Source organism: Simochromis diagramma, unplaced genomic scaffold (genome assembly GCF_900408965.1).
Source record: "Simochromis diagramma unplaced genomic scaffold, fSimDia1.1 OVJJ01000618.1, whole genome shotgun sequence".
Lineage (NCBI taxonomy): Eukaryota > Metazoa > Chordata > Actinopteri > Cichliformes > Cichlidae > Simochromis > Simochromis diagramma.
Genome location: NW_024387423.1, coordinates 9,506,225 through 9,523,736, shown reverse-complemented (window position 1 = coordinate 9,523,736; position 17,512 = coordinate 9,506,225). Strand labels below are relative to the sequence as shown.

General features: G+C 41.6%; 2 protein-coding genes across 2 annotated transcripts; one reads left to right on the top strand and one right to left on the bottom strand.

Annotated features, from left to right (window-relative positions):
• Window positions 1-6,969: 6,969 nt before the first annotated feature.
• LOC120721989 (hepcidin-like) lies at window positions 6,970-7,759 on the bottom strand. Its single transcript, XM_040012683.1, has 3 exons — window positions 7,585-7,759; window positions 7,412-7,498; window positions 6,970-7,246 (listed from the first exon to the last, which is right to left on the bottom strand). The coding sequence occupies exons 1-3, from the start codon at window positions 7,666-7,668 to the stop codon at window positions 7,154-7,156; spliced, it is 264 nt and encodes an 87-aa protein (XP_039868617.1). The 5' UTR covers window positions 7,669-7,759; the 3' UTR covers window positions 6,970-7,153.
• Window positions 7,760-8,066: 307 nt separating this feature from the next.
• Window positions 8,067-8,810, top strand: LOC120721997 (hepcidin-like). The gene is made up of 3 exons (XM_040012692.1): window positions 8,067-8,245; window positions 8,343-8,420; window positions 8,557-8,810. The coding sequence occupies exons 1-3, from the start codon at window positions 8,159-8,161 to the stop codon at window positions 8,650-8,652; spliced, it is 261 nt and encodes an 86-aa protein (XP_039868626.1). The 5' UTR covers window positions 8,067-8,158; the 3' UTR covers window positions 8,653-8,810.
• Window positions 8,811-17,512: the final 8,702 nt, after the last annotated feature.

Here is a 17,512-nt window from a genome sequence, read left to right as displayed (position 1 = left end):
GTTAAATATTACGCACTGAACGCCGTTTGGTGTGTTGTTTGGAACTTCATTTACTGCATGTTGTTTTGTGCCATAGTGATGCCTCCAGGGAAAATTAGGGAGAGAAGCAATAATCAAGACTGTGGAATATCTGTTCTGATAGCTTTTCGGCGTCTCTCTTGTTTTTGACCCTAACAACATATCAACGAACGTGATTACTTCTGTTGGTGGGTCTGCAAATTATTTGGCTCTTAATCCTGATTAAATAAAGGCCAAGATGAATCTTGAGAGTAGAAACTTACAGGTATAACTATTAGATAAAAAAACAAAAAACACCCCTTGTACTGCTTTAGTTTTTAAGATCTCATCTTGTCTTAAGTATTTTTTGTCTCCCTATAAAAGATATCAAACTTGTGCATACCCCTGATGTAAAAGCCATTATGCCCATTCTTGCACGTCTATGATGCTGAAGGACATCACAAGCATTTAAACCAGTTTGAATGACCCAACTATAGCATTGGTCTTGAAATCCAAAATCCAAGAAGACACTGCAACCGTATGAAGGAAGACGGACTATTAGTGAAATTTCTGTACATTTCCCCTGAGGAGTTAACGCTCTGAATTCCAAGACTAAGTAAGCCCAAATTCATGTTATACGACTTTAAGGCTCCTTTACATCCCTAACTTAACAGCCGATTTTTCCTGCTGCAGGACAGTATTATGCTTACTTACATTGTGCAGTCTAGGACTAATATTTTACATCATAATGAGGGACTGATGTGGATCATCTTCTAGGACCACAACGATAGACTTAACTTTATTTGTCAGCTGTTGTAATATTGACACTGCTTACCTAAACTTCGACGAAATGTTCTATCTCTATCTTCAGAGTGACAGCCGCTGCCTGTTCGAATCTTAGTTATCTGCAGTTTACATGCTTACCAACACCACGCCGTTCCTGTCCCTCCATTTTCAAGAACGACAGAAGGCATCAAGTGGAGCTATCATTTCACACACAGACGCTCTCACACACACAAATCTGAACGTCGGTTGCATAATCGTAATTTAAACACCTAATTCATTCATGCATGTCTATGCATTTTTGTCCATTTCCAAAGTTGTGTCTCTCTCCATCCCAAACTGCTTTGTCTTTAGTTATTAACATTTGAAATGATGAAGGCACTTGAAAGTAACACAACCTTAGCTGCCTTTCCAGAAAAAGGACAAAAACCTTTCAGAAAGTTGTAAGGTTTATTTGAGGTTTTCCTCCAGGCTTCTGGACTTGATTGGCCAACATTTCACACTGTTCGGATTTGGCATGTTCCTGACTTGTTTTTGGGTTCTTACTGTGAGAGGCGATATTTTTTCAAAACTGCACATGTGGCGGCATTTTCTACGAAAATAGGAAAATTTCCGTTTACCAAAAATTGCCCGTGTACGTCTTGGACGTAGCCTAAAGTTATCACAAAAAGCAAATTCGCTGAACATTCTGAGTTGTTTATTATCCATTGTTGTTTTTCTGTTCCTTGTATCAAAATGGATGGAAGCGGAGATGGATCACAAATAAACAACGTAATGGTAAGCACAGTATCCAGTCGTAAATTGATGAACAACGCCTTTTCAGCAGATATTTATGAATGCTAATTAAAGATAACTGATCTTGCAGGCCGACGCGGTTAACCAGAAATGTTTCAAGAGGAGATCAGGAGCCAGCTTCACAACCTTGTTGGCTGGACTTCTGGGGTTTACTGGAAAGACTTTATGTTAGTCTCTATGAATATCCTTTTTGGGAGGCTGACTGGCTACTAGTTGACTTAGAGGATCGATTGATGTCTTCTACTATGACTTTCACAATGTCCATGACGGCAATGTCAACAATGTCAACATCACAATATTAATGTGAGAGACAATAATGCCACTGTTGACAACACTGAACTGCTGCTGATATATGCTGTTGTTGTTGTCGCATTGAAAATACGCTTCGCATGAGGCATTGACGACTGTGAGGATGTCACCCGTACGTCCCAGAAGGGATCCTCAGCCAGGTGTATCCAGGAAGAGGTCTAGAGAGATGGATGTGGAAGATGTGGAGGCAAACAAAAGAATCAGATGGAGCGAGGAGTTTTTGTGATGACTCTGACTTCACTCTTCGCCTGTGACACTGATAGCGAGGGGCTTGTCCTCATCTGGTAATATTGCTGATGATGGGTACCGCTCTGTCTGTTGGATCCACGAAAGGTCCAGTAAGAGAAGATGGCGACGAAGAAGAGCCTATAGCCAAAAACTCCGCGTTCGCGCAAACTCTACATTCAGGGACCAGCTCAACTGTTATGATCACTCTGAGAGCAGTAGTGATGAACTCTTGAAGATGGCCCATGAAGGCCTGACAACCCTGAAACCGGAGGCCGAAGTAAAGGTCCCGAGAGGATTTGGAGGAAGAAGAGGAATACTTGGCGTTTGCAAATTTCCAGGTGTTCAATGAGTCCACCAGCACAGTGATGACCAACTAACACTATTTCAACCGGGATTTTTCTGTATCCTTTTAGTAGGCTGATGGGCCTACTCAGGTGACCTGAATCCTCCCTTGGTTTTTGCTGCCATAAGTTGGGCATACACTGTGCAATTTTTTCAGTCGTGTTATTCAGCTTCTGTTCAAAACTGTCCGATTGACTCGTAGGGGTTAGAAGTTCGTAGGTCACGATGCAGGGTCTCATACTATACGGCCCTGGTGCTCTGTGCAACCTGAGTGCTCACACTGTTTGTCCATAGCATGAAGGTTTGGTAAAATGGTAAATGGCCTGTATTTATATCGCGTTTACTAGTCCCTAGGACCCCAAAGCGCTTTACATATTCCAGTCATCCAACCCTTCCACACCACATTTCACACACTGGTGCGGCAAGCTACATTGTAGGCCACAGCCACCCTGGGGCGCACTGACAGAGGCGGAGCTGCCTGGACACTGGCGCCACCGGGCCCTCAGGCTATAACACAACATTTTACACTATTTTCACGGTTGTTGTGGTCGCGATATTTTTGTGAGGCCACATTGAAAAGGCTCGGATGAGCTTGGCAGTTCTACAAGTTGTGCCTCCTCTCCTTGTGTCCGGATCACACGCTGCACTGCCTGCTTTCTGTCTTTTCGCTTTCTCTCTGTGTTTGCGCGTGCGCAGTGGAGACGCTGCGTTGACCACCCTCACAACGGCCGACAGGATTTCAAACAGGTTTATTTTCTTACGACCAAACCGACTGCTGATCGGGGCGCTGGTCGTGAGGTGTTAATCACTTCTCGTTACCCCATGTATACGATGCACGACACCACGATTAAGGCCAAACTCGGGTCGATCCCCAAACGGTCGCACGACTGAAAAATCGGCTCAAAATGGGCAAAATCGCACAGTGTATGTCCAGCATTAGGCGTAGGCTTCTGTGGGACTCCCATGATGCACTGGGTGTTTCTTTCTTCACCCACTTATGTGTTAATGACCTCTCTGCACTGAAATGTACTTGTTGTTAACCTCTGGCTCTCTTCCACAGAATGTCTTTATCCTGTTTCCTTCCCCCTCCCCAACCGGTCGCAGCAGATGGCCGCCCCTCCCTGAGCCTGGTTCTGCTGGAGGTTTCTTCCGTTAAACAGGGAGTTTTCCTTCCCACTGTCGCCAAAGTGCTTGCTCATAGGGGGTCATTTGATTGTTGGGTTTTCTTTGTAAGTATACCTTACATATAAAGCACCTTGAGGTGACTGTTACTGTGATTTGGCACTCTATAAAAAAATTGAATTGAATTTAAAATTGAATGGATGTGACTGTGTAGATTCCAAATCCAGCATGTCCAAACTAACACTGTCGGATTTGATTTCAACACTATTAAAGTGTCTGTATGGGTCCCACACCAGAGCAGTGTTTAATTTAACTCTTTTGGAAGTTGGTACGTAACTCTGATTTTGTTAAACACCAAATCTGTCTGGAGTTGATCATTTAACACTGGTGTTAAGAGTTATATCATTAACTCTCAAAAGAGTATTTAGTTTAACTACGTAAGAGTTTTCTTCTAATTAATTCTAACAAAAGCGGGAATTTTACTTTTCTGAACTTCTAGAAATTTCTTTTGGAAATAAACATTTTACTAAAAAGATGCAATGGTTTTTGAAAAAACATTTATTCTGAACTGTGCACCACAATTTCAAAACATTTTCTGAAAGATGTAACAGTGTACATGTTCTCACTTTCATTGAATTTTGTTTATCAAAAGGTCTGACTAGGTGAGCTGGTAAATGCACATAACAGCATTCTCATCACTTATTTCTTCACAACTTGCATGCATCAGGCCAGCCTTCACACCTCCCCGGCCCCAACATCGCGACACTTTGGACACTCTTCCCCACCTCTCCCCCCTCATAGATCCCTCACCACCTTTCAAACACCTCACTCACACCCTACACACCCCCCTCCCACCCCACACCAAGGAATGATTTCACACCATCCCATCCTCCCACCACAACTCTTCATATTCATGAACGCATGTGTGAGGAAGCAGTTTTTAAGAGTCTGAATCTCGGAAAGCTCCCTGGCCCAGAAGGTTGTTGTGTCTCCTTGCCACCTCAGACCACTGTGCAAACGAGCTGGGCCCCAGTGTTTTCTGGCATTTCAACTCTCACTGCAGCGAATGTCATTGTGCCTGCCGCTTCAAGTCCTCTACCATAACCCCTGTCCCACAAGAAACCCCCCTCCCCTAGTCCCCATTCACGGACTAAACTGACCTACAGACCTGTGGCTCTGACATCTGTGGTCAGAAGTCTTTGAGCGCTTGGTTCTCTCCTACCTCAAGACCCTACGGCCCCCCCTCCTGGAACCCCCTGCAGTTCGCATTACAGAGCCAAAGGTCTGTAGATGATGCCATCAACATGGGCCCTTTTCTTTTTTTTTTAACCCCAAACAAAAAAAAAAAACTTCCATCCCTGCAGGCATTCTGGACTCCCCAGGAAAACCTCCACCAGGATCCTGTTTGTGGACTTCAGCTCTGCCCTTCAACACCATCTCCAGCCCCTCTCCGAGGCAAGCTTCCCAGAGAAATGTGCTGATCCATCTGCTGGTGGAATCACTGACTTCCTGACGGACAGGAAGCAGCACGTGAGGCTGGGACAAGAATGTCTCTCTGACTCCCGACCATCAGCACCTGCTCCCCTCAGGGCTGTGGTTCTTCTCTCCTCTGCTCTTCTCCCTGTATACCAACTGCGCCACCCTCCATCCCACCAGTCTGTCAGCTAATGTCGCACGTTTGCAGATGACACCACCGTTATTGGAATCCTCTCGGACGGGGATGAGTCTTGTCCTACAGGGGAGGGAGGTTGAACGTCTGGTGTCCTGGTTGCCCAGCCACAACAACCTTGGTGTGACTGCCCTAGAAGGACAGTGGAGATTATTGTGCGATTCAGGAAGCCACACAGCCCCTTCCCCCCCCCCATCATCCTGACTGACACCCCATCACCTCGTGGAACTCATTCCCCCCCGCCTTTCCGGGTACCACCATCCACCCAGGACCTGAAGTGGGAGCCAACTCCACACCCACCTCCGTCATCAAGAAAGCCCGCAGGATGTATTCCTGAAGGCAGCTGCCGCAATTCAACCTCCAACACGACAATGATGCAATTCTACACGCAATCATCGAGTCCATCCTCACCTCCTCCATCCCCGTTGTGGTACGGCTGGCGCCACTATCCGGACAAACAGAGACCCTGCCCTGCGTGTGTGCGCTCTGCTGAGGAAGGTGCTGGTCGCAGACTCCCATTCTTGCCGGACTGTTACACCTCCAGCGACACTGGGGCGTCGCAGCTCGCGCTCACATGCTGACCCTCTCCCCCTGGACACAGTCTGTTTGGTACCTGCCTCCCCTCAGGCGCCCCCCACCCTCTCCGGTCCATTCCTCCCGACACAACCAGAACCCCAAACCCCCCCCCTTCTCGCCATTAAGAACAGTTTCTTCCCCGCTGCTGTGGACTCTAGGAACAATAAACCATTAGACTGGTCCCACCACTAACACAGTGACCCCTACGCGATGTCACCGCAAATCATTCCATGTTTCGGCATGATCACCGCTGCACACTCATGTATCGACTATCTACTTACACTTTTACTTCTTATTCTTATTTTTATTTATTTATTTATTTATTTATTTATTTATTTTTCATGTCTATTTTTAAGTCGTAATTTATGAAAGAATGTTTGCACCGACGCACCGCAGCAATTTCCTAATGTTGTAAACCTGCTCAACATTTGGCAAATTAAAACCCTTTCTGATTTGATCTGATATCCTTCATTCATCACTTTGTGGTTGTAACTTCAACACATCTCTGCTCTCCCCCATTATCCCTCTTCACAAAGCCTCTCTATGTGGAGACTGAATAAAAATTATTTGACACTACTTAATGGCACAAATAATCCAGTAAACAATTGCAGCACCAGTTAAAAAACAAGGAATCCCTTTTTTGATCATCACTTGTGTAAGTGTTTTTCCCAAAAAAATAGGGAACATGGCAACTTCTTCATCTTTCAGGAGGTTGTGAGTGGTTTATCAGTGTGGTCAGATCCTTTGACTCTCTGTTGACTCTTGTCAGCTCCTTTGTGTATGGTGCCTGAGGGACAAACAGGTTGCTGGGCCTAGTTCTTTCAAATAACCCATGACGAATCCATCAGCTCAAAGCTATGGTAGCAATTACTGCGTTAATTGTCATGTAAATTAGTGGTAAATGATGATGAGAGAATGCTCCCTACTTATATGACATATGGGAAAATATGAGCATTCGTTACTTTTGCTACAAGGCTTGGACTCTATGAAACAGGTGTACCACCTACGACATGGGCAGAGTATGAGGCAACACTCTTAACTGCATCAGCACAAAACTGTTACAGCAGGAGCTCATGTTCACTGGGTTTCCATTAGGTTTTAATCTGTCAGACAGAAACAGAACAGACCAGCACATGTTGTAGTATAGTGACTCTGAACTTTTAATATAATAACATACTGTAGTTCCAAATGCTTGGTACACTGTTCACTGTTACAGCAGGATGACCAGATGAAGAAACACTGTCAGACTTTAACAAATGCTAAGCAGTCAAATCATTTCATGTATAACAGTCTATAGTTAGTGGTTGATGTGAGAATCGCAGGTAGATATTCTCAGAATCTGCAGCACAATCCACAGACACCAGCATTGCAGCAGCCGCAGCAAAAGCGACACTTAATGCCACGCTTCTGTCTGTGGTACGGCATCTGTGTGAATAAGTTGAAGAGCAGAGAGTTTATCTTCAGCTGCAAGTCACTTCATTGTTTCTAATTTTATGTAAAGCTGTGAGTGCACAGTTTATTTTAAACATCTTCCTGCATTTGAGAGATCTCACAATTACTGTCTTCATTCATTTATTGAATTAAACTCACCACCCATGAGTCAGCTGATACCTCCTGATGTTCAGCAGCTGGACTGTCATTGCTCACAGCCTCTTGTAGCTCTTGCAGTTCTCGTACCTGTAGAGAAAGAAAACAATCTTAGCATCTTCACAACAAATTCATGTAGAAGAAGCACATTACATGAATTTAACACAGTCTGTAACCTCAGCAAATGTGGCAGAGCTCTGCTGAATGCAAATACACATGAGTGCAACGGCCACTGCAACTGCAACACTGAACGTCTTCATCTTCAGGAGGTTTGAGTGGTTTAAGGTGGTCAGATCCTTTGACTCTCTTGTTGACTCTTGTCAGCTCCTTTGTGATGGTTGACTGAGGGAAAAGGTGCTGGTATTTATACTCATTTGCTCCACTGCTGCCTCGTCACTTAGAGTACAGCAGCTACTGTCGGGAACAGGCTTGCATCAATAGGACAGGGAAAACCCATATAGTTAAACATCCGAAGGTCAAAGTTCATGCCGACTGAGAAAAGTACATATTTTCTCGTTCCTCAGGAATTTCCCATTCCCAGAATTTCATAGCACAGGAAAATACGGAGTTTTGCAATGTTCCTGAAATCAGGTAGAGTAAGAGCTGTGAGTGACGAGGCAGCAGGGGCCCAAATCAGTATAAATATCAGCACTTCTGCACACATTAACCATCAGACAGAAGGACTCAGCTCACAACAATCATCCGGACCAGGAGAAAGAGTCCAAGTTGAGCCTCTCAAAGCCTCCTAAGATGAAGACGTTCAGTGTTGCAGTTGCAGTGGCCGTCGTGCTCACATTCATTTGTGTCCAGCAGAGCTCTGCTGTCCCAGTCACTGAAGTAAGAACTTGACGTTAACCAGTGTATTATCTTACAAGCTGCAAATGTTTGTTTCAGTGCTACAATGTGGTTTGTACTGCACTCAATTCATTAACAGGAGCAGGAGCTGGAGGAGCCAATGAGCATGGACTATCCAGCAGCAGCACATGAGGAAGCATCAGTGGACTCATGGAAGGTAAGTAACACTAACTAAGTGAAGGTGGCCAAATTACTTCAGCTAAATGAAAGTGTTTGTTAGAGCAGGTGAAAATAAAGAGCAGTGATGCTGCTGCAGATGAACTCTGTGCTCATGTCTCTTGTGTTTCCCACAGACGCTGTATAACAGCAGACACAAGCGTGGCATCAAGTGTCGCTTTTGCTGTGGCTGCTGCACCCCCGGCATCTGTGGAGTTTGCTGCAGGTTCTGAAGATTCCTGCTCCAACAACCACTCAGTATTAACAAACTGTATGTCACAGACAATGTGTGAGATTTTACTGTTTTAGTCACATTGTGTCCTCAGTTACTGCCTCAACCACGTGCTTGTATTGCACAGTTTATCACAATAAACTTTTAATTTAAGTGTAATGTGCATTTTTGTTGTCATTTTAAATGTAGCTTTTTCCTTTATTAGACTTGTAAAAATGGCCATCCATCCATCTATCCATTTACATAACCACTTTCTTGTGGGGTGGGCTGGACAGTGTTCACACACAGAGAAACAAGCACTCAAAGTACAAAAGCTATGTCTGGAGCAGTCTTGCATCAGTGGGACTGGGAAATTCCACTGCATCGGAAATGGGAAATTATCCATGTTTGTTTCTTTGCTCTACAACTCCAACTTTTTTTTTCAAGCAACATTCTGATACTTTTATTGAAGAACCAAAATATGTACTATTTATATCATTATACCTTGATAAGTTGTTTCCCTATAATAACTTCAAAAATTTTAATGGCTCATGAAAGAATTCTTTAAACCAACCAAACGGATGAAAACAGATCAGGATCTCGAATGTTTATTTGCTTCAGATAATAACTTTTTAAATACTCAGATTCAATCCGTCAAACTGTGGATGTCACTTGTGAGTTCATTTAAGAATGATGAGATAAGCATATAACCAATATTCTGAAAGCACTGCATGACGTGTTGAGTCCTGTAGAAAATGCGCTTCTGTAGTTGAGTTAAAGAAAAGCTATAAACTCTTTCTTCTATGTTTAGATTTCATACACAGTATAAAGTGCCTAATACAAGCACTGGATTTGTATTAGGCACTGGACTACTACTGGATTTATAGCTGTGTGTGAACCAGCAAAGACAGGCTTACATTTGCATAAACTAAGTTGTTATATTACATCTTAACTCTGTCTTAGTTGCTGGTTCTAATTTCTAAAACCTGTCAGACTCACAGTAAAAGTGCCTCATAGAACCATAGTGTAAGCAACATTTACAGTTACTGTACATAAAACAAAAGAAGGCCTACATCTAAACAGAATTATTATCTCTTAACTCTTCCTTAGCTGCTGTGTTTATTTTCTGAAACCTGTCTGGTGTGCTGCTCAATGTTGTTTAAGCAGCTAGGACACGTTTTGTCGCTCATAACTCACAATGGTTCAGCCTGCTCTCACAGGTGAACTTGCAACACTCTGTATTCCCAGCATCTATGCTTGAGCCTGCAGCTTGGAAATTCCAAGTGAAAGGCAAGCCTGCATTTGCTTGTTCACCATAGTTTGTCCTCAAATACCAAAGCAAAAGGAAAGTAATGCCGATTCTTTGAGATATAATGACAAACACGCATAACACACAAAATTATTTTTTTTAAAGAAGATGGATATATAATGGTGCTGCAGTTGTTTGTATTGCAGTTGCTCACTATTGAGTCCATCCCTCCATCTATTAATCGATCCACCCTCTTATGGTGTTCCTATATTTAACTTATTGTTGACCATTCATTGTGAATAGCTGTGTAACTACTGTGTAATGGGTTTCATTTTAGGGCTTTTGCCTTTTGGTTCGGGGTCTGTGCACCTGCAAACCATGAGTGGAGCAGCTCATTTATGTGCTGAAACACCTTACGAATAAATCCAAGAATCTGTGTGTGTGTTTTTGTGTATACTGTATACTGTAAAGTAGCAGTACTAGTGCAGTGTCCAATGATGTGATAAATCATATGAGCATTCATAAGCCACCCGCTTTGTTTATTTTCCTGTTTACAGCTTTTTCACCCCCACAGGAGCTAGTGCTATGGAAGCCCATTTCTGCCAAAAAAAAAAAAGTATTCATAACTCGAAATTTCATGTTATTTTCTCAAAATTTCGACTCATTAACTCGAAATGTAGCTCAAAATTTTGACTTACTTTTCTCAAAATTTTGAATTAATAAGTCGAAATTTCGAGTTAGCGCTGCCAATCAGTAATCTACGTGAATGACGTCTTTTCCTTGTTACCTGGAAGCTGAAGCCCTCAGCTACAAATGCTACAGCTAAGCTACCAGTGTTACAGCCAGTCATGAATGCACAAATTGCTGATTATTTTCAGCGTGACTTCACAAATGATGAAATCCTTGAGTTATTAGCGGAATCACATGGCGTTTCTATCAGCAAACGTACTCCTGAAAGCACCAATTTTTTGTGATCTGGTTTTGAGTGTGCATTCCACGTAGATTATTGATTGGAAGAGCTAACTCGAAATTTTGACTTACTTTTCTCAAAATTTGGAATTAATACATTGAAATTTTGAATTTATAAGTCGAAATTTCAAGAAAATAAGTCAAAATTTTGAGTTAATAAGTCGAAATCTTGAGAAAGATAACTTGAAATTCCAAGTTATGGATACTTTTTTTTTGTGGCAGAAACGGGCTTCCATAAGTTTCAGTAGTCAGTAAAAGCACGGATAAAACAATCTACTGTCTGAAGCAAAAGTAACACCTGACACCTAACAGGATTCTGTTTGATTTTGTGTGAAAGACAAGAGCAAAATGTCAAGAGCCTGCAGTATGATCCGATCCCTTAGCATATCCCCCCCACCCCCACCCCCCGCCCCCCTTTTTCTCCTGTGGAGAGAGGCATTGGGAAAATATGTTTTAAAAGAACCACACATACACACACACACACACACACGCACACACTTATATTTGAGTGATTTTACAGTCATTGTTTTAATTGAATGAATTGAGCACACCAACTGTGAGTCAGCTAACATCTCCTTATGTTAGCTGACTCACAGTTGCAACTGGACTGTCATTGCTTGTTGCCCCCGATAGCTCTTGTGGCTGTTTAAAGAAAACCAGATGTTAGTGTCTTGGCTGCTCATTCATGAATTTAAGTCGGCCTGTTTCGGCAAATGTAGCAGAGCTCTCCTGAAGGGCCCCTGCAACTGCAACATGTTATGTCTTCATTTTCAGGAAGGTTGAATGGTTTATGTTGGTCAGATCCTCTGACTGGCTTCTGTCAGCTCCTTTGTGATGCTTGGCTGCGGTAAAAGGTGCTGGTATTTATACTCATTTGGTCCAAGGTGCCTCATTAGTCACAGTGTAGCATTTCACGACCAGCTTACATCAGCGGTACTCTTAAACTGCGCAGTGTTTTGCTCTGAAAGCATGTATCCTTCAGCAGTGTTGTACAGGAGGCTGTGCAGTGCTCAGGTCTGACCTAACAGGGTGGTATAATTTCATTCAGCTGTCTACTTTGGCTATAAAATATATATATATTCTAAAAAGAAAAAAAAGAATTTAAACTGAATAGATAACAGCCTTTTCACCTCTTATGATGTTCATATATCTGTAACTGTATAAAAGAGCCCAAAGTTCACAGGACAATTCTATTTGAATTCTGATACAGGTGTTTGTAAGTTTATATAAGTTTATAAACTGTTCATTTAATATTTAACCTTCTGTTAGTTTGATCCAGCCCACTGTCTGGTGACATCATCCAGTTAGTAAGGTGGGCAGTTTCATGTCGGACGAGCAGTGTTGGTCCGGTGGGGGTGCACTGATTCCTGTGGGATGTGATGTGTGCGTGAATGATAAAAAGCCACACACACACACCCCTGTGATTACAACCACAGGAATTGAGCTGAAAGTATAAAGTGCCTCAAACCAAACCTCAAGTTCCTTCTTCCATACTTTGTGACAATTTGGCCTTAGGTGGTGTTCTGGCCGACACACCGGGGTGACCATATTTTTAAAGAGTGAATCAGTGCCACAACCGTGCCTATCCCTGATATCTCCACTCCAGTAACATTAATGGAGAGTTTCTTAGCATCTTTAGTACTCGATGATTTCTAAACACTTGTTGTACAATGTGCTACATGTCTGAGACAACATGCCTTTTGTGCTGTCTTCTTTCTCTCACCCCAACAGATGACCGCCCCTCCCTGAGCCTGGTTCTGTTTGAGGTTTCTTCCTGTTAAAAGAGAGTTTTTCCTTCCACTGTCGCCAACATGCTTGCTCATAAGGGGGTCATATGATTGTTGGGTTTTTCTCTGCATTATTATTATTGTAGGGTCTACCTTACAATGATGCTAGAAAGATGCGACTGTTATTGTGATTTGGCACTGTTTAAATAAAACTGAATTGAATTAAGACACACAAATATAAATTTGTGTGTTAATTATATTTATTTAATCTATATTTCTAAGCACCTTTAAAACAATGACTTATTGATGTTAGAAATTGATACACATATTAATGACTTTGGAGATATGTAACTTTGTTTTTTTTTTAAATTTTCCTCTCACCTCTGATCTGACACTGAAGCGCTGCTGTTACCTTTCAGACAGAAGCAGACAGATGATTATAAGTTTCACTTTTTTTAACATTAAATATATATATATATACAGAATACATAGAGTTCCATTGATTACATTTGTTCTATTATTTATTTGATAATAGTTTACATGTTACTGGCACTTACTTTAATATACCACAGACTCAGACTGAGATTAAAACGACATAGCCTTTAGGAGCTGCGTGAGATGTCGCAGACTCACCTGTGTGGACTCACCTGCAGGTCGAACTGAACATGCTTTGAAAGAAAAGATGCAGTTTGGTTCCTCTGAGGATGGAGGAAAAGGTCTGTCAGAGTCTTGCAGAGTAACTGCTTATATCTGCAGCGGAGTGGAGACGTCAGAGCAGGACGCCTCTTTACACACTCAACAATTATGCGATAAAATTTCACCCAAACTGCCAGTGTGTGTTTCATTTAAAACAGTTAATCTGTCATCAGCACAGGTGAATGGAAATGTGTGTAATGTGTGTTTTAATTTACTGATCCACCCAGTCATTAAGCAAAGGTTTATCTTTCGGTGGAGCACCTTGAATACTTCATGTTCCTCTTGTAGTCATGGAACAGTAAAGAGGTGGTTTGCACATATTTCTACATAAATACAACATTGCTCTTTGGTGTGTACTAAGAATAGAGAAAAATGAGAAAAAATGATCTGAAATGACAAAGAAGTGGAAATGTGAACACAATTCTGGAAGCATGATGGTCAATGTAACACTTCAATTCAACTTCCACTGGTCTCACTCAAAAATCATTCTGTTTAATCTCTGAACACAGACTGGATCATTTAGCAAGCTTTGTTCACCTACACGAACGCTGGACTTTTCTAGCAACATGTCTTAAAAATTGATTTATTTTTCCAGGGGTTTAAAGGCACAGTCTGTAAAATCTCACCACTAGATGTCAGTAGACTGTAGATTGCAGTCAACTAAATTCTGTTTTCTTACTCCTCTCAAGTCAAGTGCATAATCCCATTTCTGGTGGTTGCTGTAGAACAACCACATTAATCTATAATCAGTGTTGGGACTAACGCGTTATTAAGTAACGCGTTACAGTAACTACGTTATTATTGTGGTAACGAGCACGGTAACTAGTTATTATGCCAAAACCAGGAACGCGTTACTCGTTACTGGGATTTAAATAGGCTCGTTATTCGTTACTTCGTGTGGTGGCTATCGCGGAGCTTCCACAGATTCAATAACATTAGCAAGTGGTGGAAGCCAGCAGGTGGATGAAGGGAAAGGGAGGCAAGAGGAGAGACCCGAAGCAGCCGCCGGTCCGAGTATCAGGTGAACTGAACTTCAGGTAAGAAGTTATGACCTGCAGTGTATCTGAGTCAGATATAAACCAAGTTTAGGTGGAGTTTATTTTCGTTATGCTGACTTTTTCGTACTGCGTGCTAGCTAGCATGAGTTTCTATACAGCTGGGTGGGTGCTATGTTACTGATGTTGAACTTTATTTTGTTCATACGGTTAATTATTAGAGTTGCCAACCGTCCCGTAAAAGGCAGAATCGTCTCGTATTCAGAGAAAATATTACGTGTTTCGTATTGAGGTGAAAAGGAACATTTTGTCCCGGACTTCAGCTACAATGAAAAAGACACAAAGCTGGAGTTATTCTGTGTTTACGCCGCACAGCTGCCTCTCCTTCTCTCATCCTCTCACCCTCCCTCTCCTGTTTCTACTTCAATCATGAAACTGATCAATGATCAGCTGATCGGCTTTTCTCTCTTGTTTATTTATCGCCCACTTTGCACCAGAAAGAGGAAACCAGCGGATGTCGCGCTAAACAACAGCAGCACGTTAGATCAGCTGTTGTTAGAATTTATTTAATATTACTTTCTACTATCAGCTGATGTTTACAGCTGTAAAGCTGCTGGTCAGGATGTCGGTTTGGATATGTGGTGAGAGGGAAACATGAAGATGAAACCAGGAGATGTCCTTACTGAATCATCAGAGCTGAACAGGTGATGGAGAAACAGGTTTACCTTTTAGGTGACATGAATGAGTTGAAGGGAAGTTATGAACTGTTTCTGAGAGAGAAATAACACCAGGATCCTTTTTTTACTTAGCTGACAGCTGGTAACTGTGCAGGGGCGGGTCTAGCAAAGTGTTGCCAGGGGGGCAGGTAGGGCATTAACAGGGAAAGGGGGGCACAAGGAAATACTTTTCTTTCTTATTCTCATTTAAAATGTCTCACTTTTAAAAAAATAATTATCTGAGTCTTACAACAAACGATTGATAGATTAATGCATATATACCATCAGAACAGTGTACATCACTGTCACAACAGCGTTTGTTTTCATTCAAAGGCTTTATGATTTTTCCTATAATGGCGGGCCAGTCTCTAGTCAAATTCCCCGGGACGATTTTTTTTTGTCCCAGTCCAGCCCTGTATGCAGCTCATCTGTAGTCTGGTGTTACCTACATCTTCCTATTCAGAAGGCAGAATTTCCAAGTTCTGAGTACAATCGAAAGCACCACGACTGCAGTTTTTGTGTTGGATGTAAAAAGCAGGCTAGAATCATGCGGCGGTCAACGACGGTCGTGGGATTTCTCTCGTGGAAATGTGCACATTATTTTTTTCCTTTCTATTGGTAGGTGGCACAGTGCACTTCTGGCAATAAGCAAGCTAGAAGACTGGCAGTCTGGCTGGGTATCCAGTTACGGAAGCAACACATTAACAAGAGAATTCTGAGTAAAACCAAAGTTACTTTCCCTAGTAACTAGTTACTCTGAAAGTAACGAGTAACTTGAAGTAACTGAGTTACTTTTGATAGAAGTAACTAGTAATGTAACTAAGTTACTAATTTAAAGTAATTTACCCAACACTGTCTATAATGAGTTCATGCTGTCGGTGTACTGTGTTAGCTGGAGTCCATGTCTATTTACTCTGGAGGAGGCTGTAAATTTTTTTGAAAGGAGTACAGTACAAGTCTTTTTAGCACATGTAGTGAGAGTCAGAGAATAATAATACTGCAACAAATCAGGACATGATCTTTCATCGACTTCCATCAGGTTTGTTCAAAATGCAGTCAGAAGATATTTGAGCATCTGTGCAACCATTTCAACAAAGAAAACCATGCAGAATTACTGCACCATTTACTACACTTAATTCAGACATATCAGATAAAAAGAGGATAAATAATCGTAAAGAAACATTTGCATTTGCATAAAGTAATAACATTTCTATGAAAAAAAGCTTTGTTCAAACTGGCTGCTACAGGTCAACAAATCACATTTTGTCAGTTTTCATATGTTTTTTGTTTTTTTTGTCATTAAAGTTTGTAATATTAGGCAAGAAGATGGGTGAGCAAGAACAGAGAGAAAGAAGAAAAGTGAGAGTAAGAGCACGGGGCGGGGGGGCTAAGGAGGCAGAAGGTAGTTATTACTTATTTATTCATTGTCAGTTCAACTGCATCATTTGTATTACAGTAACAAATAAATATTTCCTGTTACCTTTTTGTATCTCTGCACTGATTTTCTTTCTTTTACTGTACTTAAATTACCAGGCTGAAATGACAGAATTTTGTTACATATTGTGTGAAATAGACAACATTTTAAAAACTTCACCAAACTAAGCTGCAGTTTCTGGAAACATGTTTAAACATTTGAAAAAACTGGACTGTCTGTGGGCAAAAACGCATGTGAACTGGAGGGTCAGCAGTAAATCTGAAGGTAAAATTAGAGTCGGAACACATCGCTTTTTATGTTATGATGTGATTTTGTGGCCTTCATTTAGCCTAAGGACACAAAAGCGTTGATATATTTTTATCCACCAGGGCATACTGTGAACCCAGCAACTTATGTGTGTGATCTCTTATCGCTCTCCAACAGCTGGTATAACATTCACTCCTCCAGGTGGTTCCTCTTTTGGGGTACCCAGGATGTTTTCTGAACTAGGCAGAACAGAGTCGTGTTATTTTGCACCTCAGTCACAAAAAACCTTCAGAAAAAAACTGAAAGCTTTTGTCTCTCTGGGAGAATTTAACGCTCTTCATACTTTTAGAGCAAAGCTTCTGTTGCTAAACTAGACTTTGCATTATGTTCCTTGTTTGTTTTGACTTTCCGTATTTTTATCATTCCGTGTCTGTTTTTGACATGATGAATTTTGTAATTATTGTAACCTTACAATGATGACCCTTCTTAAAAAAAAGTCTCCTCAGAATTCATCTGAAGGGAATTCCTGCTTAAATTGAACAAATATATTTTTAAAAAAATCCAAAGATCTGTCTGCATCTGTTCATTAGCACATAGAGAAGAAGCTGAACTTGGTAGTTCAGCTGAGCTATCCAGTATTTTTTTTTTATGTTAGCAGAAAAAAGACTAAAAGACTATTTCAAATGCTCGTTGGCTCAAATTCATATATAAAACATTAAGTATGACCACAGTTTGTGCTACAAAAGGCAGAATTTTAGCATGTCATTTCAACAAGCCTGCTTTTGCCTTAGCTTAGAGTTTAAGCTGGCACTATAAGGTTGATTCTACTCTGTTGTTGACACGAACAGC

Excerpts from the sequence above, each read along its gene's own strand:
- LOC120721989 (XM_040012683.1), bottom strand. The coding sequence starts at position 7,668 with ATGAAGACGTTCAGTGTTGCAGTTGCAGTGGCCGTTGCACTCATGTGT. Across the intron at positions 7,499-7,584 it reads GCTCTGCCACATTTGCTGAG|GTACGAGAACTGCAAGAGCT; the intron begins GTTACAGACTGT and ends CTTTCTCTACAG. Across the intron at positions 7,247-7,411 it reads TATCAGCTGACTCATGGGTG|ATGCCGTACCACAGACAGAA; the intron begins GTGAGTTTAATT and ends TTATTCACACAG.
- LOC120721997 (XM_040012692.1), top strand. The coding sequence starts at position 8,159 with ATGAAGACGTTCAGTGTTGCAGTTGCAGTGGCCGTCGTGCTCACATTC. Across the intron at positions 8,246-8,342 it reads CTGCTGTCCCAGTCACTGAA|GAGCAGGAGCTGGAGGAGCC; the intron begins GTAAGAACTTGA and ends ATTCATTAACAG. Across the intron at positions 8,421-8,556 it reads CATCAGTGGACTCATGGAAG|ACGCTGTATAACAGCAGACA; the intron begins GTAAGTAACACT and ends TGTTTCCCACAG.